The sequence below is a fragment of the Mustela nigripes genome, chromosome 7 (assembly GCF_022355385.1).
Source record: "Mustela nigripes isolate SB6536 chromosome 7, MUSNIG.SB6536, whole genome shotgun sequence".
Lineage (NCBI taxonomy): Eukaryota > Metazoa > Chordata > Mammalia > Carnivora > Mustelidae > Mustela > Mustela nigripes.
Genome location: NC_081563.1, coordinates 125,446,523 through 125,460,296, shown reverse-complemented (window position 1 = coordinate 125,460,296; position 13,774 = coordinate 125,446,523). Strand labels below are relative to the sequence as shown.

Below are 13,774 nucleotides of genomic sequence, written 5' to 3'. Positions count from 1 at the left end.
ATATATATATATATATATATATATATATAATATATATATTTTTATGTGCAGCTCGATCCCAGGACCCTGGGATCATGACCTGACCGATGCTTAGCCAACTGAGCCACCCAGGTGTCCCAAAAGTGATTTATATTTTTGGTGCCTTATTCTATTTTCTTTGTGGTAGAAATAAAAGTCCTTATTACAGTTTAAAAAAGAGAGTCACCAGAGTCACCCAGCCTGTGGACACACATCATCCAGGACTCAAACCCAATGCAGCGTTCTGATCATTGTTCATTGCCTCTGCAAGGCACTGAGTCAAGTTCTTTAGGAATCTGGGGAAGAGGTTCTTAGCTTTGTTACTAAAATAACATTTTTTTACGTTTTGGAATAACTTCAGATGCATAGAAAAATTGCAAAAATAGTACGGAGTGGTGATCTTTCAGCCAGCTTGCCCCGATGTGAACAGGGTACCTGTGTAGATTAACATTGGAATGGTGCTATTAATTATCAACCACAATGCTATTAACTGATCTGCGGATCTCATTCATCTTTCACTATTTTTTCTAATAAATATTATTTTTCTCTTCCAGGATCCAATCCACATTGCATGTATGGTTTGTAATGTTTTTTGGAGTCAAGCCACAGGCCTGGCTCACACATTTGGACTTGAACTGATATACTTTTAAAATCTGCTTCTCTATTAGAGTCCATGTTCTTTATGTTCTAGATCATGGGTGTTCGAACTGCACTTGGCTACCCAACCACACGGGGGCCTGAGCCTGAGGGTTCACAGACGCTCCCCCTGCCCAGGGATGCCAGTGGACAGAAGTCCGGGGGATCTGTGAACTCGGATGGGGGGAAAAATGGCCTCTCCTTTCTCACATTAGGGTTCCCTCCTATTGTGAATACAGACAACAAAAATAGGGGAGCCTTGGCTGTGCTTGGAATTTTGTCAGAAAGAGAAAGAAAATATTTTCATAACCTGTTAATCGCTGCTGCCCCCCAAATATCATCTATGCTAACTGTTGCCTCCCTAGATCTTATAGTTGGGTACAATAACAAAGTGCCTACTACGGTCACCTTCGTGTTTTGATAATTTTGTTTCAATATAATTGGTTTTCCGCAATGCTCTGAATTTTCTTTTATGTACTAAAAGGTATTCTCAGAAGGGATCCATAGGCTTTCATCACCCAGATTTTCTTGGCACAAAAGTATTGCTTAACAAGTTAATAAGAACTTCTGTTAGATAGTAAAGAATGATAAAATACATTTATGCAGCTTACTATAAACATGGTAGTGTCATTAGCACTTTACAGGCCTTAATTCCTTTTCATAATCGTTGCATTTTATATACAATCGAAATCATGGAAATATGTAAATGTCCATAAAATCCCCACTTTATTAGCCTAGTGGGTCAATGAACAAGATAGTGCCGCAACTCGGAGCAGCCCAAATTTTTACAATTCCCTTCCCTTTGGGGGCGCCTGGGTGGCTCAGTGGGTTAAGCCACTGCCTTCGGCTCCAGTCATGATCCCAGGGTCCTGGGATCGAGCCCCGCGTCGGGCTCTCTGCTCAGTGGGGAGCCTGCTTCCCCCTCTCTCTCTGCCTGCCTCTCTGCCTACTTGTGATTTCTGTCTGTCAAATAAATAAAATATTAAAAAAAAATGTCACCATGTAGGCTTCAAACTGTAGGCAGAAAAAGCTTTGCCTGGATTGACATTTAAAAAAAAAAAAAACAAAAAACAAAAAACAACAAAAAACAAATCCCTTCCCTCGGCAAGTCCTCACGGAGGTCGGTGATTCTCCGGAAATTAGACAGGACATGTGAATAATCAGATCCTTACTTCACAGCTTACTGGGGGCAGGTGCTCTGCACTCAGGCTCTTCAGTGCTCAGGACACCTTGAGAGGTAGGGAATGTTGCTCCCATTTGACAGATGGGTAAACAGAGTACAAAAGGCACAGTCACTTCCCTCAGATTCTACAGTTAGTTAACGTAGGACTGGGATTTAGACCTAGTTCTAACTAACTTGAACATCCCAGTTTTCAAAGACCATACTACACAAAGTACATGTTTGCTGGGAAAGAGGGAAGATAGCTTTTTTATAATGTTTAAGCAAATTTACTGATGCTTAACTTACACGTCTCATAGCTCTGACATTTTTTCAAAGATCCTTAACTCAAAAATTCTTAGAACCTCTGCCCTAAACACCAGACTTCCTGAAGGACATTTAAAATTGTATTCAACGGGGATGCCTGGGTGGCTCAGTCAGTTAAACAAGCATCTGCCTTTGGCTCAGGTCGTGATCCCAGGGTCCTGCTCATGGGAAGCCTGCTTCTCCCTCTGCCTGCCCCTCCCCCTGTTTGTACTCTCTCTCTCTCTCTCTCTCTCTCTGACAAATAAATAAAATCTTTTTAAAAATAAAAAAAAATTCAAAAATTGAAATTGGATTCAACAGACAAAAGACCTTCTAGACCACTTCCCAAGAACCCAACCATCATATCACATATGTGGGTCTCCAGCCCCACCACTCACACTGATGTCTTTGGAAAGTTCCTCCTCCCCCACCCCCCTGAAGATCCCTACCTCCTTACAGCCAAGCCAAATGCTTCTGCCACTGTCAGAAGGGGAAGCCCTCCTGCCTGGTCCCCTGAGGTACCACAGCTCTGCCTCCAATACTCCCAGCCCACACCACAAACACCTTATAAGAGATATGAGTTGGTAATGCATCTGACTTCCCCCTTGACTGGAAGCTACTCAAGGGCAAGAACCACATCGAACTCATTACTACAGGCTTCCCAGAGGCCCTGGTGAGACAGGAGGAATATGGAAGGAATGAACACTGGGTTATCCAAAAATCCTCTGAGGAGCTTTAAAATAAGATGCCCAGGCCCTACTGTGAAATCTTTCCATTTTTCTGACTCAGGTGTCTGTCTGTAAGAGCTCCAGGGGGGCTTAATAAGCCAGGGGTCAGAAACATCCAATGAACCCAGCAGTCTCATGGTGTAGATGAAGTTCAGAAAACATCAGCCCATGGTCACAGAGCTACTGAGTAGAATGGCCAGTCATCACATATCAGGTGCTAAGTGGGCTGGGCTCATGGTAAGTGCTCAGTAAATGGGGAACAATGAATGATGAATGAAGTAGCCCAACCTTCTCATTTTCCAAATGGGGAAACTGAGATCCAGAAGACAACAAAAGTCTATGGAAATTCTGAAACGTGAATTTCTAGAATCTGGCATATAGCAGGCACTCAATTAATGCTTTTTGAATGAACCAAGGTTACAGGGAACCCCAATAAGTCCAGCTATGTGACTGGGACTGGACTCACATCCTCTTCCCCTCCAGAGAAGACAAGGCTGCAGAGGGCCACCAAGCTCCATTGGGGATCAGACATAGCCCCCCAAACTCTAAAAGGAATGGCTCAGCACCAACTCCTCGGAAGTCACAAGGGAGGGAGGGGTGTGCAAGCAGCAGGAGGACAGGAGGGGAAGGCTCTCCATCCCCTATAGGTGCCCCCAGTCCTCACCTTAGCACTGGTGATCACTCCATAGGGAGAGAACTCTTTTCTCAGCTTCTCATCATCAATGGAGTCATCCAGGTTTTTAACGTACAGATTCACGCCCTAGAAAGAAAGGTTACTGCTGGGGGTGTCCCTTCCCCTCCAAGCCTCGGGTTGCTTTGTGTCAGAGGCCAATGTAAGCCATGGGGGGGCCTAGAAGCCCTGGCCACCCAGCCTCCTGTTTCCAGTCCTGCATGGCATCCATGCCCCCAATCACTAAGCACGCCAATCCCCTGGAAGCTACAGCTACCCCCCGCCCGACCACTAAAGCCCAGTTCCCAGACACGGGATTGCTGGAAGAAGGCTTCCCATTCAGGGCCCTCCACACACAGACACGCTCACATAGCAGCAGCTGCCACCAGGGGGCTGTCACCTGGTAACGGGTCAGCCGGTCCTGCTTCATCTGCTCAAACCGACGCTTCAGCTCATTCTGCCGTTCCAGCCGCTTCTGGGCCCGGCCCACGTACAGCAGCCGCCCGCTCACCTCCTTCCCATTCATGTCCATCACTGCCTGGCCGGGGAAGGGGCCAGAGTAACTGGTAACCACCCCCATGAGGCCCTGCCTCCAGGCCCAGCATCTGGGCCTGAAGGGGGCCACCTGTCAGCTGGGCCAGCCTCGCTGGCTGAGAATTAGTAGAACCATGATAAAGGCCATTTAAAGTGAATCCACTTTTTGAAAACATAGATTTTAAAAATTGGGGGGTGCCTGGGTGTCTCAGTCGGTTAAGTGTCTGCCTTCATTTCAGGTCATGATCCCAGGGTCCTGGGATCGAGTCCCTCATCGGGCTCCTTGCTCAGCAGGGGGCCTGCTTATCCCCCTACCTGTTGCTCCCCCTGCTTGTGCTCTCACTCTCTCTGGCAAATAAAATCTTGAAAAAATATAAATAAATAAAAATAGGGGTGCCTTGGTGGCTCCGTGGGTTAAGCCTCTGTTTTTGGCTTGGGTCATGATCTCAGGGTCCTGGGATAGAGCCCCACATTGGGCTCTCTGCTTAGCAGGGGGTCTGCTTCTCCCTCTGCCCCTGTTCGCCATTTGTGCTCCCTCTCTCTCTCTTATACACACAAAGTCCTTAAAAAAATATTTTCACACAACAGTGACTTTTGCTTCCCCACCCAAATATGCAAATCCTTGTAAACATACTCTCAGGCCCCAAGAACAGCTAGTTCCACATCAGTCTTAAAAGGTCAGTACCTGGGTTTTCTAATCTGTTCCATCGATCTGTGCTTCTATTTTTGTGCCAATACCATACTATTTTGAGGACTACAGTTTTGAAATATTATTCAGCCATAAAAAAGAATGAAAGCTTGCCATTTCCAGGACATGGATGGACTTAGTGTAATGCTAAGCAAAATAGTCAGAGAAAGACAAATACCATATTATTTCACTCATGTGGAATTTAAGAAACCAGGCAAATGAGCAAGGGGGAAAAAAGAGGGAGGCAAACCAAGAAACAGACTCTTCACTGTAGAGAACTGATGGTTAGCAGAGGTGAGAGGGTGGGGGGAATGGGTGAAATAGGTCTGTTAACACAGTGTAGTATTGGTTTCAGGTCTACCATATGGTGATTCAACACTTCCATACAGGTGCAATCCTCGATTCCCATCACCTATTGAACAATAGTTCATTTTTTATGGGTAATATTCCACTGTGTCTTTAAGTGTGTATAAGTACACACACACACACACACACACACACACACACACACAACACACACATCTTTTTTTATCCATGTCAGCTGATGGTCACTTGGGCTGATTCCATAATTTGGCTATTGTAGATAATGTGATTATAAACATCATGGTGTGTATGGAATTGTTGAATAACTATATTGCACACCTGAAACGAACACTGATAAAAAAAAAAAAGAAACAATTTACGCCTACAGAAAATGTACAAAAGTCATTGCCAAAGTCTCTAAGATTTTGGAGTCTATGGATCCTTGAAGCTCCAACGTGTCATTTTTACAGTTGAGAAAATCAAAGCCTAGAGAGAGGGAGGGATTTATACAAGGACACACAAGAGGTCACCTTTTGAAAGGGGCCATTCACTTAAGAACAAAGCTTCAGAGTCAGAGGGGCACGTTCTAATCCCAGTGGTACCTCTCACCAGCTACACCCTTGTGGCAACCATTGAACCCACGCCAGTAGAGCAGAGAGGAGAGTGTATGCAGCCTTTAGCACAGTGCCTGGCCCATGGTAAGTGCTCAGGGAAAGACGGCTGCCATCATGATGGCACTGGGTCTGCTCTCTCTAGCCAGAATCCACAATGAGCTGAGATCCCCATGTCCAATGGTCTTAATGAGGCAGCAGCCTGGGAAAGAGTGTTAGGGTAGGAAGCCAGATAGGAAAACATTGTCATGGTGTGACCTCATTCCATTCACTTGCTCAGCCTGTGGGTATCTGGTACTTACTGGCAGGTGCAATGCCAGAGTTTTCGCTGTGAAACAAGGTTCAGTCTCTACCCACAGTTCTATACATGGAGATCTGGGTTATTGATGGAGAGAGGAAGAAGGGGCCCCTCACCAGAAGCATGAGGATAGAAGAGGCTTCTCAGAGGAGGCAAAGAATAAGCAGAAACCCACAGAGTAAACATTGAGTAGTCTAAAGCCGCACTGTCCAATATGGCAGTCAGTAGCCACAGGTGGCTGCTGAGCACTGGAACTGTGGCTAGTCTGAGTTCACACGTTCCGGGAGGACCAGATTTCAAAGAATGAATACAAAACAAGGGGAACATAAAATATCTCAATTTTTATATTGAATATATACTGGAGTGATAATTTCAATATATTAAGTTGAAGGGGACATTATTAAAATCAATTTGTTCGTTTGTCTTATCCTTTTAAATGTGGCTGCTGGAAAATTTCAAATCTCACTTGTGGCCCCCATTCTATTTCTACTGGACAGCCCTAACTGAAAGAGCAGGAGAAGGGAAACATTTTGAGAAACACATTTGCAGAGACCTGGGAGCAAGGAATCACCTAGCACTTCCCCTCCCCAGCCTCAGTCCCACCATCAATTCAAGAAGAGGGCAGTGGCTATCTCAGAGGCCCCTCCACCTCCCATGTGGGCAAGAACCTCTGAAAAGCAGTCGGCCTTAGGGTTTGGAAGCACCCAAAGGAGGCTACAACCTTCAGCCTTTGTCACAGGCAGGAAGAGCCCTGACTGCTGTGGGCCCAGACTGAGGAGGGACTTCCTTCTCCTTCGCAGCAGCTGGAGCCCCCTGTACCTGATCTCCCTCCTTCCTAGTGCTGGCTTGGTGCCTCCTCCATGAAACAGAGCCACAGGGAGGCTCCTACCTTCTGGGCTTCCTCATGCTTCTCAAAGTTGACAAAACCGAAGCCTCGGGAGTGGCCGCTCTCATCCTTCATCACCTTCACACTCAGCAGCTTCCCTGGGAAGGGCCAGCCTGGCTCAGAGGGGAGTTTGGGAAGCCCCAGGATGTTCCCCTCCCTTTCCCACCCCCCTTGTGGCTTTGGACTACTCAGTGCCGTCCGCACCCCCCACAACTCCTCAGGAAGCCTCCGGAAAGGCCCCTCCTCCCAGCCCAACCTGGGGACAGAGGACAAAGTGATCCCTGATGCCCTTGGGGAACACGCCCACCAAACTGGGAGAAGAGGTCTTGCAGGCCCTGCTCGTCCAGATCCACATGGAGGTTCTTCACATAAATGTTGGTGAACTCCATGGCCCGCGCTCCCAGCTCTGCTTCCCGCTCCCGTCGGGACTTGAAGTGGCCGACGAAGCTGCGGACACACTGACGGGGTAGGCAGCTGCCAGCCCTCAGTCCCCCCCCCCCCCCCACCAATCCACCAACCCTGGGTCACTTGCGTCAATTGCTGCCAGGTCCAAGGCCCCCGTATCCCTCCTCGGGAGGCTAGGCAGGGCAATACTCTTTAGACGGACTACAGCCAAGGCTGGACCACTTCCAACAGCCAAGATTAACGCTCTAGCATATGGTTAAGAAGGGTTCATTCTTGGGGCAAATGCACAGGGAACTCCTCCCATACACCAAGCAGCTGAGTGTGCAGGAGAGAAGAACAAGTGTGAACTGGAGAGTCAAACAGACGAGCACCTCAATCCTCACTCTGCAGTTGCCTAGCGGTGTGACCCTGGGCAACTTACTCAACCTCTCTGAGCCTCAGCATGCACTCCTATAACACTGGGCATAAAGGGCGCGTGGCTGGCTCAGTCCGTGGAGCATGCGACTTTTGGTCTCAGGGCTGTAAGTTCAAGCCCCGTGTTGGGTGTAGAGATTACTTTAAAAACAAACAAACAAACAAACAAACAAACAAACAAGGGCTCCTGGGTGGCTCTGTTGGTTAAGCGTCTGCCTTTGGCTCAGGTCATGAACCCAGGGTCCTGGGACTGACTCCCAGGTCAGGCTCCCTGCTCAGCAAGGAGTCCGCTTCTCCCTGTCCCTCTCCCCCTCCCCACGGCTTGTGTGCACTTTCACTCTCTCACTGAAATAAATAAAATATTTTTTAAAAACCACACAAAATAGAAAAAAAAACTTGGCATGAAGCTCAGATCACAGGCATTTGTTTGTCACAGGCATTTGTTCATGTAACAGGTACCGGATGCACTAGGGAAGCAGTGGTGAGAGAACTAGACATGGGTCATGCCATGGTTACTATTGGGGGCGGACTGAAAATATTAATTTTCTTTTTTTTTAAGATTTTATTCATTTGACAGAGATCACAAGTAGGTAGAGTGGCAGGCAGAGAGAGAGGGGGAAGCAGGCTCCCTGCTGAGCAGAGAGCCAGCCCGATGCGGGGCTCGATCCCAGGACCCCGGGATCATGACCTGAGCCGAAGGCAAAGGCTTTAACCCACTGAGCCACCCAGGCACCCCTGAAAATATTAACTTTCAAAATCATAATTTCCAAGTTCATGTAAACACTTCCAGAAAAGTATTCTAGGTTAAGAAGACATAAGAGGGGTGCCTGGGTGGCTCAGTGGGTTAAATATCTGCCTGCGGCTCAGGTCACTATCCCAGGGTCCTGGGATCAAGCCCCGCATTGGGCTCCTTGCTCAGCAGGGAGCCTGCTTCTTGCTCTCCCCACCGCTTGTGCTCTCTCTCTGACAAATAAATAAATAAAATGTTTAAAAAAAAGAAAATGTAAGAAAATTCCATGGCATCTATAGCACACTTAGCACAAACAAATGGTAGCTGGCATTAAAACTTACAGAACACAGAGTAGGTGAACCTGGGCAAACGGGAGCTAACAAAGATCACGTCCTTCTGAGAACCGGGGAAAGCCCGCCAGGCTCGGTTTCACTGATGGGAGCCTCCCTGAGACGCTCTGGACAAAGCCACACTCAGTGCATCTTCCAGCTCAGAGCCTGCTTCCCTCCACGGCACTGAGCGTGGGGCTGGTTGTCCTGCGGGCAGGATCCAAGCCAGGGAAGGAGATGCGCTCCAGCGTCTTCCCCTCTGCCCTGCCCACCGTGAGGCTGGGGGTCTGCCGCCGCGGCAGCGGTGTAGGGTGGGGGATGGGAGGATGGCAAACCGACATGTAAGAAGATGGCACGCTAAGGGCCTACCTCCCTTCCTGTCCAAAAACCCCATGAAACAACACAAACGTTTTAAGAAAAAAATTCACAGCCATGCCGAGCAGGCTGGAAACCAGACATCACTGAATCCAGTGGTGATCTGGCCATTAGCTGTTCTCGCCGAAATTTCAAAATCCCCTCACTTAGGATTCAGCGCAATCCTCTAGGAACATCTGCAGCCCTGCTCTTCCCTGGGGAGAGGGAGCTCCTGAGGGACTGGACCCTTCCGCGGTCACCCCGCCAGCAGAGTTCTGGCTGCGGCTCAGTGTCCGGTGCCCTGAGGCGGTGACGGGCAGCCTCCGGTCCCCCACATCCCAGCACTCACACTTTGCGGTCATTCAGCAGCATCCCGTTCATGGTGGCGATGGCCTGCTGCGCTGCCTCATGGGTCTCAAAGTGGACAAAGCCAAAGCCTCGGGAGCCGTGATCGTCACATACTACCTGGGCCACAGAGGAGATGGATGGGGTTGGGGGGCACCCCACGGAGAATGGCAAAGGTAACGAATAACCACTACCTGTGTGTTTGCTCTGTGCCCCAGGCGGGGTCCGTCCACGTTCCATGCCAGCCCCTGGCTCTTCCCTCCAGATTTAACATGTAGACCAGGGCCCCACTCTGGGCTAAGCACATGCTAAGGGGATCACAGGCTTCTCTTATCCTATTTGCTCTAGGAGCCCCTCCAGGCAATTCTTAACCTCTGAGCCCCCTCTGCCTGACTGGGGAAGATGGGAATGAAGGACTAGTCCAAGGTCACCAGGCGGCCAAGTTTCTGATTTTGAGAGCTACCACTTAGATGGGGAATAGGGCGTCAGGGTCCTTTCAATGTCGTGAAGATTATCAGACTTAAAATACGTGCATGACAAGCCTATGAGGTAGGTTCTACTAAGGCCCTCTTTTAGAGGAAGTCGAGGTATGGAGAGGTCACACAGCTGGCCCAAGGTCACATTGCCAGGAAGTGGAAAAGGCTGGATTTTGAACCCCAGACAGCACCGAAGTCCAAGATCTGACCAACTATGTTGTGCTAGCTTCTCAGCAGCTGGCCGACTACACGGGTCTAGTGCTCTTCCCGCCGTGCTCCAGAAACCTTTCCCGGGCAGCCACGTAGTATGGGTTTCTAGCCTCAGCCTCTGACTGCAGGGCTCACTGTGCTTTTCCCCCACAGAGCCCAATCTCCAGCTTTCCTACAAGTTTCACCGTCTCCAACCAGCCTGCGAGCTCCTGGCGTAGGCCCCACCCTGTGTGCCTTGCATCTAACCTGGTCCACAGCCACAGCGGGTCCTTGTTGGGCCTCAGACACTCGCCCAGGTCCCATCCAGCTTTCTGTCCAATCCTCTGTAGCCCAGAGGAAGCCTCAAGGCTTGACCGCCCTGATGGCCTCAGGGAGCAGCCTTCCAGTATCCACGCCCTTCATCCTGTTGAGTCTACTGTCCTCACTCTCTGCATTTGAACTTGTCTCGTGACTTGCTTTGGCCCACAGAATGCAGTGGAAGGAAAGGGGGGCCAGTCCCAAGCTTACATCTCAAGAGGCCTGGTGAGCTTCGCGCAGTGTGCCAGGAGACGCCGCCCTTGTCATAGGCATGGCCTGAGCTAGCCGGCTGGGGGAGGAAAGACCAGGAAGGAGGACCGAGCCAGTCAGCCTCCAGGGGGCCTGTGAGGGAGCCGGCCGAGAGCAGAACAGCCCAGACCACCAGCTGCAGAATTACGAGCTAAAGGAACGGCGGTTGCTGACAGCTCGACAAGGTGTGAAGCGGGGGCGCTGCTTGGGATCCCTCTGCCACACGGGTATTTGACAGACCCTCCCCTGGGAGGACGCACGCCCACCTTGCAAGAGAGGATGTTCCCAAAGGTGGAGAACGTGTCATATAAGGCTTTGTTGTCAATGGAGTCCTCCAGGTTCTTGATGAAGATGTTGCCCACGCCCGACTTGCGGAGTCCGGGGTCTCGCTGCGACCACATGATGCGGACGGGCTGGCCTTTGATCACTTCAAAGTTCATTGTGTCCAGTGCCCGCTCCGCTGGACGGGGGTGGGGGGAGGAGGAGGAGAAAAGGGGGCAAGTAAGGGCATTTCTTTCCCTGAGCCCTAAGGTACTTCATTGGAAGCAAAAAAGGAAAAAACAAAAAACCAAAAAAAAAAAAAAAACAACAACAAAAGATCACTGTCTGGGTCTCACTTGAAAGAAGGGAGATACGCGGAAAGAATTAATGTGCGCAGCGCTCCTCCCCCTTCCTGCTGGGGTCTCGTTCGGCTCCTCACGTGAGCCGGGATCCCTAGCCCCACTTCACAGAGGGGAAAAACTGAGGCTCAGAACGTGGAAGGGTCAGTGGTGGGGCAAGGTCTACCGCGGTGTTCAAAAGCACACGGAGTAGATGAAAATGCAAAGGCGGGCCCATAAGACAAAGACTGGCAGCAGTTAGGGGAAACCAAAGCTCAGAGGTACGGAGGGGCAGAGCTGAGACTCCATCCTGAGACGTAGGGCTCTGGGGGAGAACACCTCTCTGAGGTGGTTTCTTCACCTGCAAAGTGGGGATGAGGAGATGATGACCCTTTTCCCACATCGAACAAAGGGAGATGGCACTGGCTGCCTCCAGGGAGTTGGGACAGGTTGAAAATTGAAGAAGATACGCCAAGGGGCCTTACACTTTCGGCCTGGCCCCAAACAAGAGTTCGGGGAGTGGTAGTGTGTCTGCAAACAGCAGCCTCTGCCCATCATCCCACCCCTACGACAGCCCGTTCCCTCCCAGCTAAGAGGCAACATCCTTTCTCTTCCCTAGAGCTCCATTTAGCTCATCTGTGAAGTCTGGCAGAAAGGCCAGAGCGCGCAAGGCTTGGAGGAAGAGGTTAGAGGCAGGGGTGAGGAAAGCAGAGCAAAGGAGAAAGCGCTCTGGAATCCAGTTTAGTCACCTGCTGGGAAACAGGCAGAACCACCCCAGCAAACCCTCGTGTAGGAACCCTTCCCACCCACCTGGGGTTTTTTACCACGCACCAAAGGATACTGGAAATATTCACAGACACAGTGCATTCCTTCTGTGCTGTTGGGGAATAAACCATCACCCCTTTTCACAGATGGAGAGGTGGGGAGTGTGAACTCTTGTTCAAGTTCACACCCTGGTGACCGAACTTTGGCAAAACTTGGTGCTCTCGCTCTTCATCCTCTCCACCGTCAAACGGTGCGGTCCTAACCGCCCAACAAACCAAGCTGCGATGTCTCACAGCTCTGAGACATCCAGTCTGGGGCCTGGAGTGGAGACCAGATCTGGGCAGCTGAGAAAGGTGCGAGCCCAAGCCCCAGCGCTCCTGCCTTCCCCACTCATCACCTGCAAACTCACCAGGTGCTTTGATTTTCTCATCCCCCCAACCACTGCGGAAAGGCAGGTACCCTCCCCATTCCCCAGACAACCGAATCTCAGAATGGCTGAGTGATTGCTCAAAGTCACACAGCTGCGGGCTTTCTAGTCCGTGGTCGGCCCAACCCCAGAGCTCTTGGCTGTTTTCATTCAGCCTTAATATTTGTCCCCTGTAAGACGGAGCACCAGTAAGACACACAGTAGGCGCACACTGATTGCCTCTTCTTGTCTCAGGGGCAGCACCCCTTCCAACGCCCTGGGTCTCTGGGCCTCAGTTTCAAACCTGGCTGCAAAATGAGAGCCGTGGGAGCAGCCAGATTTGCCAGCGTGGGCCCGAGCTGCTGCTGGTCGGCCCCGGCATCTGTGCATCTGTCTGTCCCCCCTGCCCCGGGGCTCACCGTCGGCCGGCTGCTGGAAGTTGATGTAGGCATAGCCCAGCGAGCGGCGGGTGGCCACGTCGCGGCACACACGGATGGACAGGATGGGGCCGGCAGGCGAGAACTTCTCGTACAGCATGGCTTCGGTCACGTCGGGGTGCAGGTCGCCCACGTAGAGTGAGGCGAGCGGGTAGCCAGGGCCGCTGGCGTTCATGGCGTTGGCCAAGGCGCCACGGTGGGCCTCTCCTCCGAGCGGCCACCCCTCCCTTTAGCCCTCGCCCCGCCCCGCCCCGCGTCCCACCTGGGACCCCTCAGCACTCCCAACAGCCCCAGGTGAGGCCTCTGGGACCCCGCCTCTGCAGGTGGAGCGCGTCCTCCACCAGGCCTGTGGGCGGGCTGCAGGGACGCGGGTCAGAGCCCAACCCGGGCTTGTTCCAGACCCGAAGGTCATTGCCTTCTGGGTCTCTGGGTCCACTTCCCTTCTCAGTAAAACCCGGATGGCACTCTTCTCAGGGATCGGAAGGGACCTGATGCAATTCTGTGCGTCTCACAGACGAGAACCCCGGGCCAGACACCTACTTTCAAAGCTTGTGCTCCTTGCCTCCTCAAAGTCGTCTTTTCAAGATAGCCAGAATCCAGCACCCGCTCTGGAACCGGCCTTATGACGGGACTGAAGGCTCCACTTGAGAATTTGTGACCAAGGCCTTCCTTGACACGGACTCTCGTATCACCAACATGTTCCCAGATATTCCTGGCCCACCATTTTTTTGTTTTTTTTTTTTTTTTGAGAGTGATGCAAGGAGTGAGAGAGAATCCTAAGCAGGATCCAGTGTGTGTGGAGCCCAGTGCAGGGCTCGGTAAGAGATCATGACCAGAGAGGACATCCCCAGCCCACTCCAGCTTTCTTTTGACTAAGCCCTTCCACCATCGGGAAGCCTCAGTTACTCTACGGGGACAGGA

General features: G+C 50.9%; 1 protein-coding gene across 1 annotated transcript in view; it reads right to left on the bottom strand.

Annotated features, from left to right (window-relative positions):
- PABPC1L (poly(A) binding protein cytoplasmic 1 like) overlaps positions 1-13,063 on the bottom strand; it is a 20,086-nt gene extending 7,023 nt beyond the window's left edge. Inside the window, exons 1-7 of the mRNA XM_059407080.1 lie at positions 12,836-13,063; positions 10,913-11,106; positions 9,419-9,534; positions 7,145-7,284; positions 6,841-6,935; positions 3,918-4,055; positions 3,512-3,607 (exon numbers count right to left, since the gene is read on the bottom strand). Of these exons, the coding sequence (XP_059263063.1) occupies positions 3,512-3,607; positions 3,918-4,055; positions 6,841-6,935; positions 7,145-7,284; positions 9,419-9,534; positions 10,913-11,106; positions 12,836-13,028 (972 nt within the window). The 5' untranslated portion in view covers positions 13,029-13,063. The remainder of the gene's footprint in view (positions 1-3,511; positions 3,608-3,917; positions 4,056-6,840; positions 6,936-7,144; positions 7,285-9,418; positions 9,535-10,912; positions 11,107-12,835) is intronic.
- Positions 13,064-13,774: the final 711 nt, after the last annotated feature.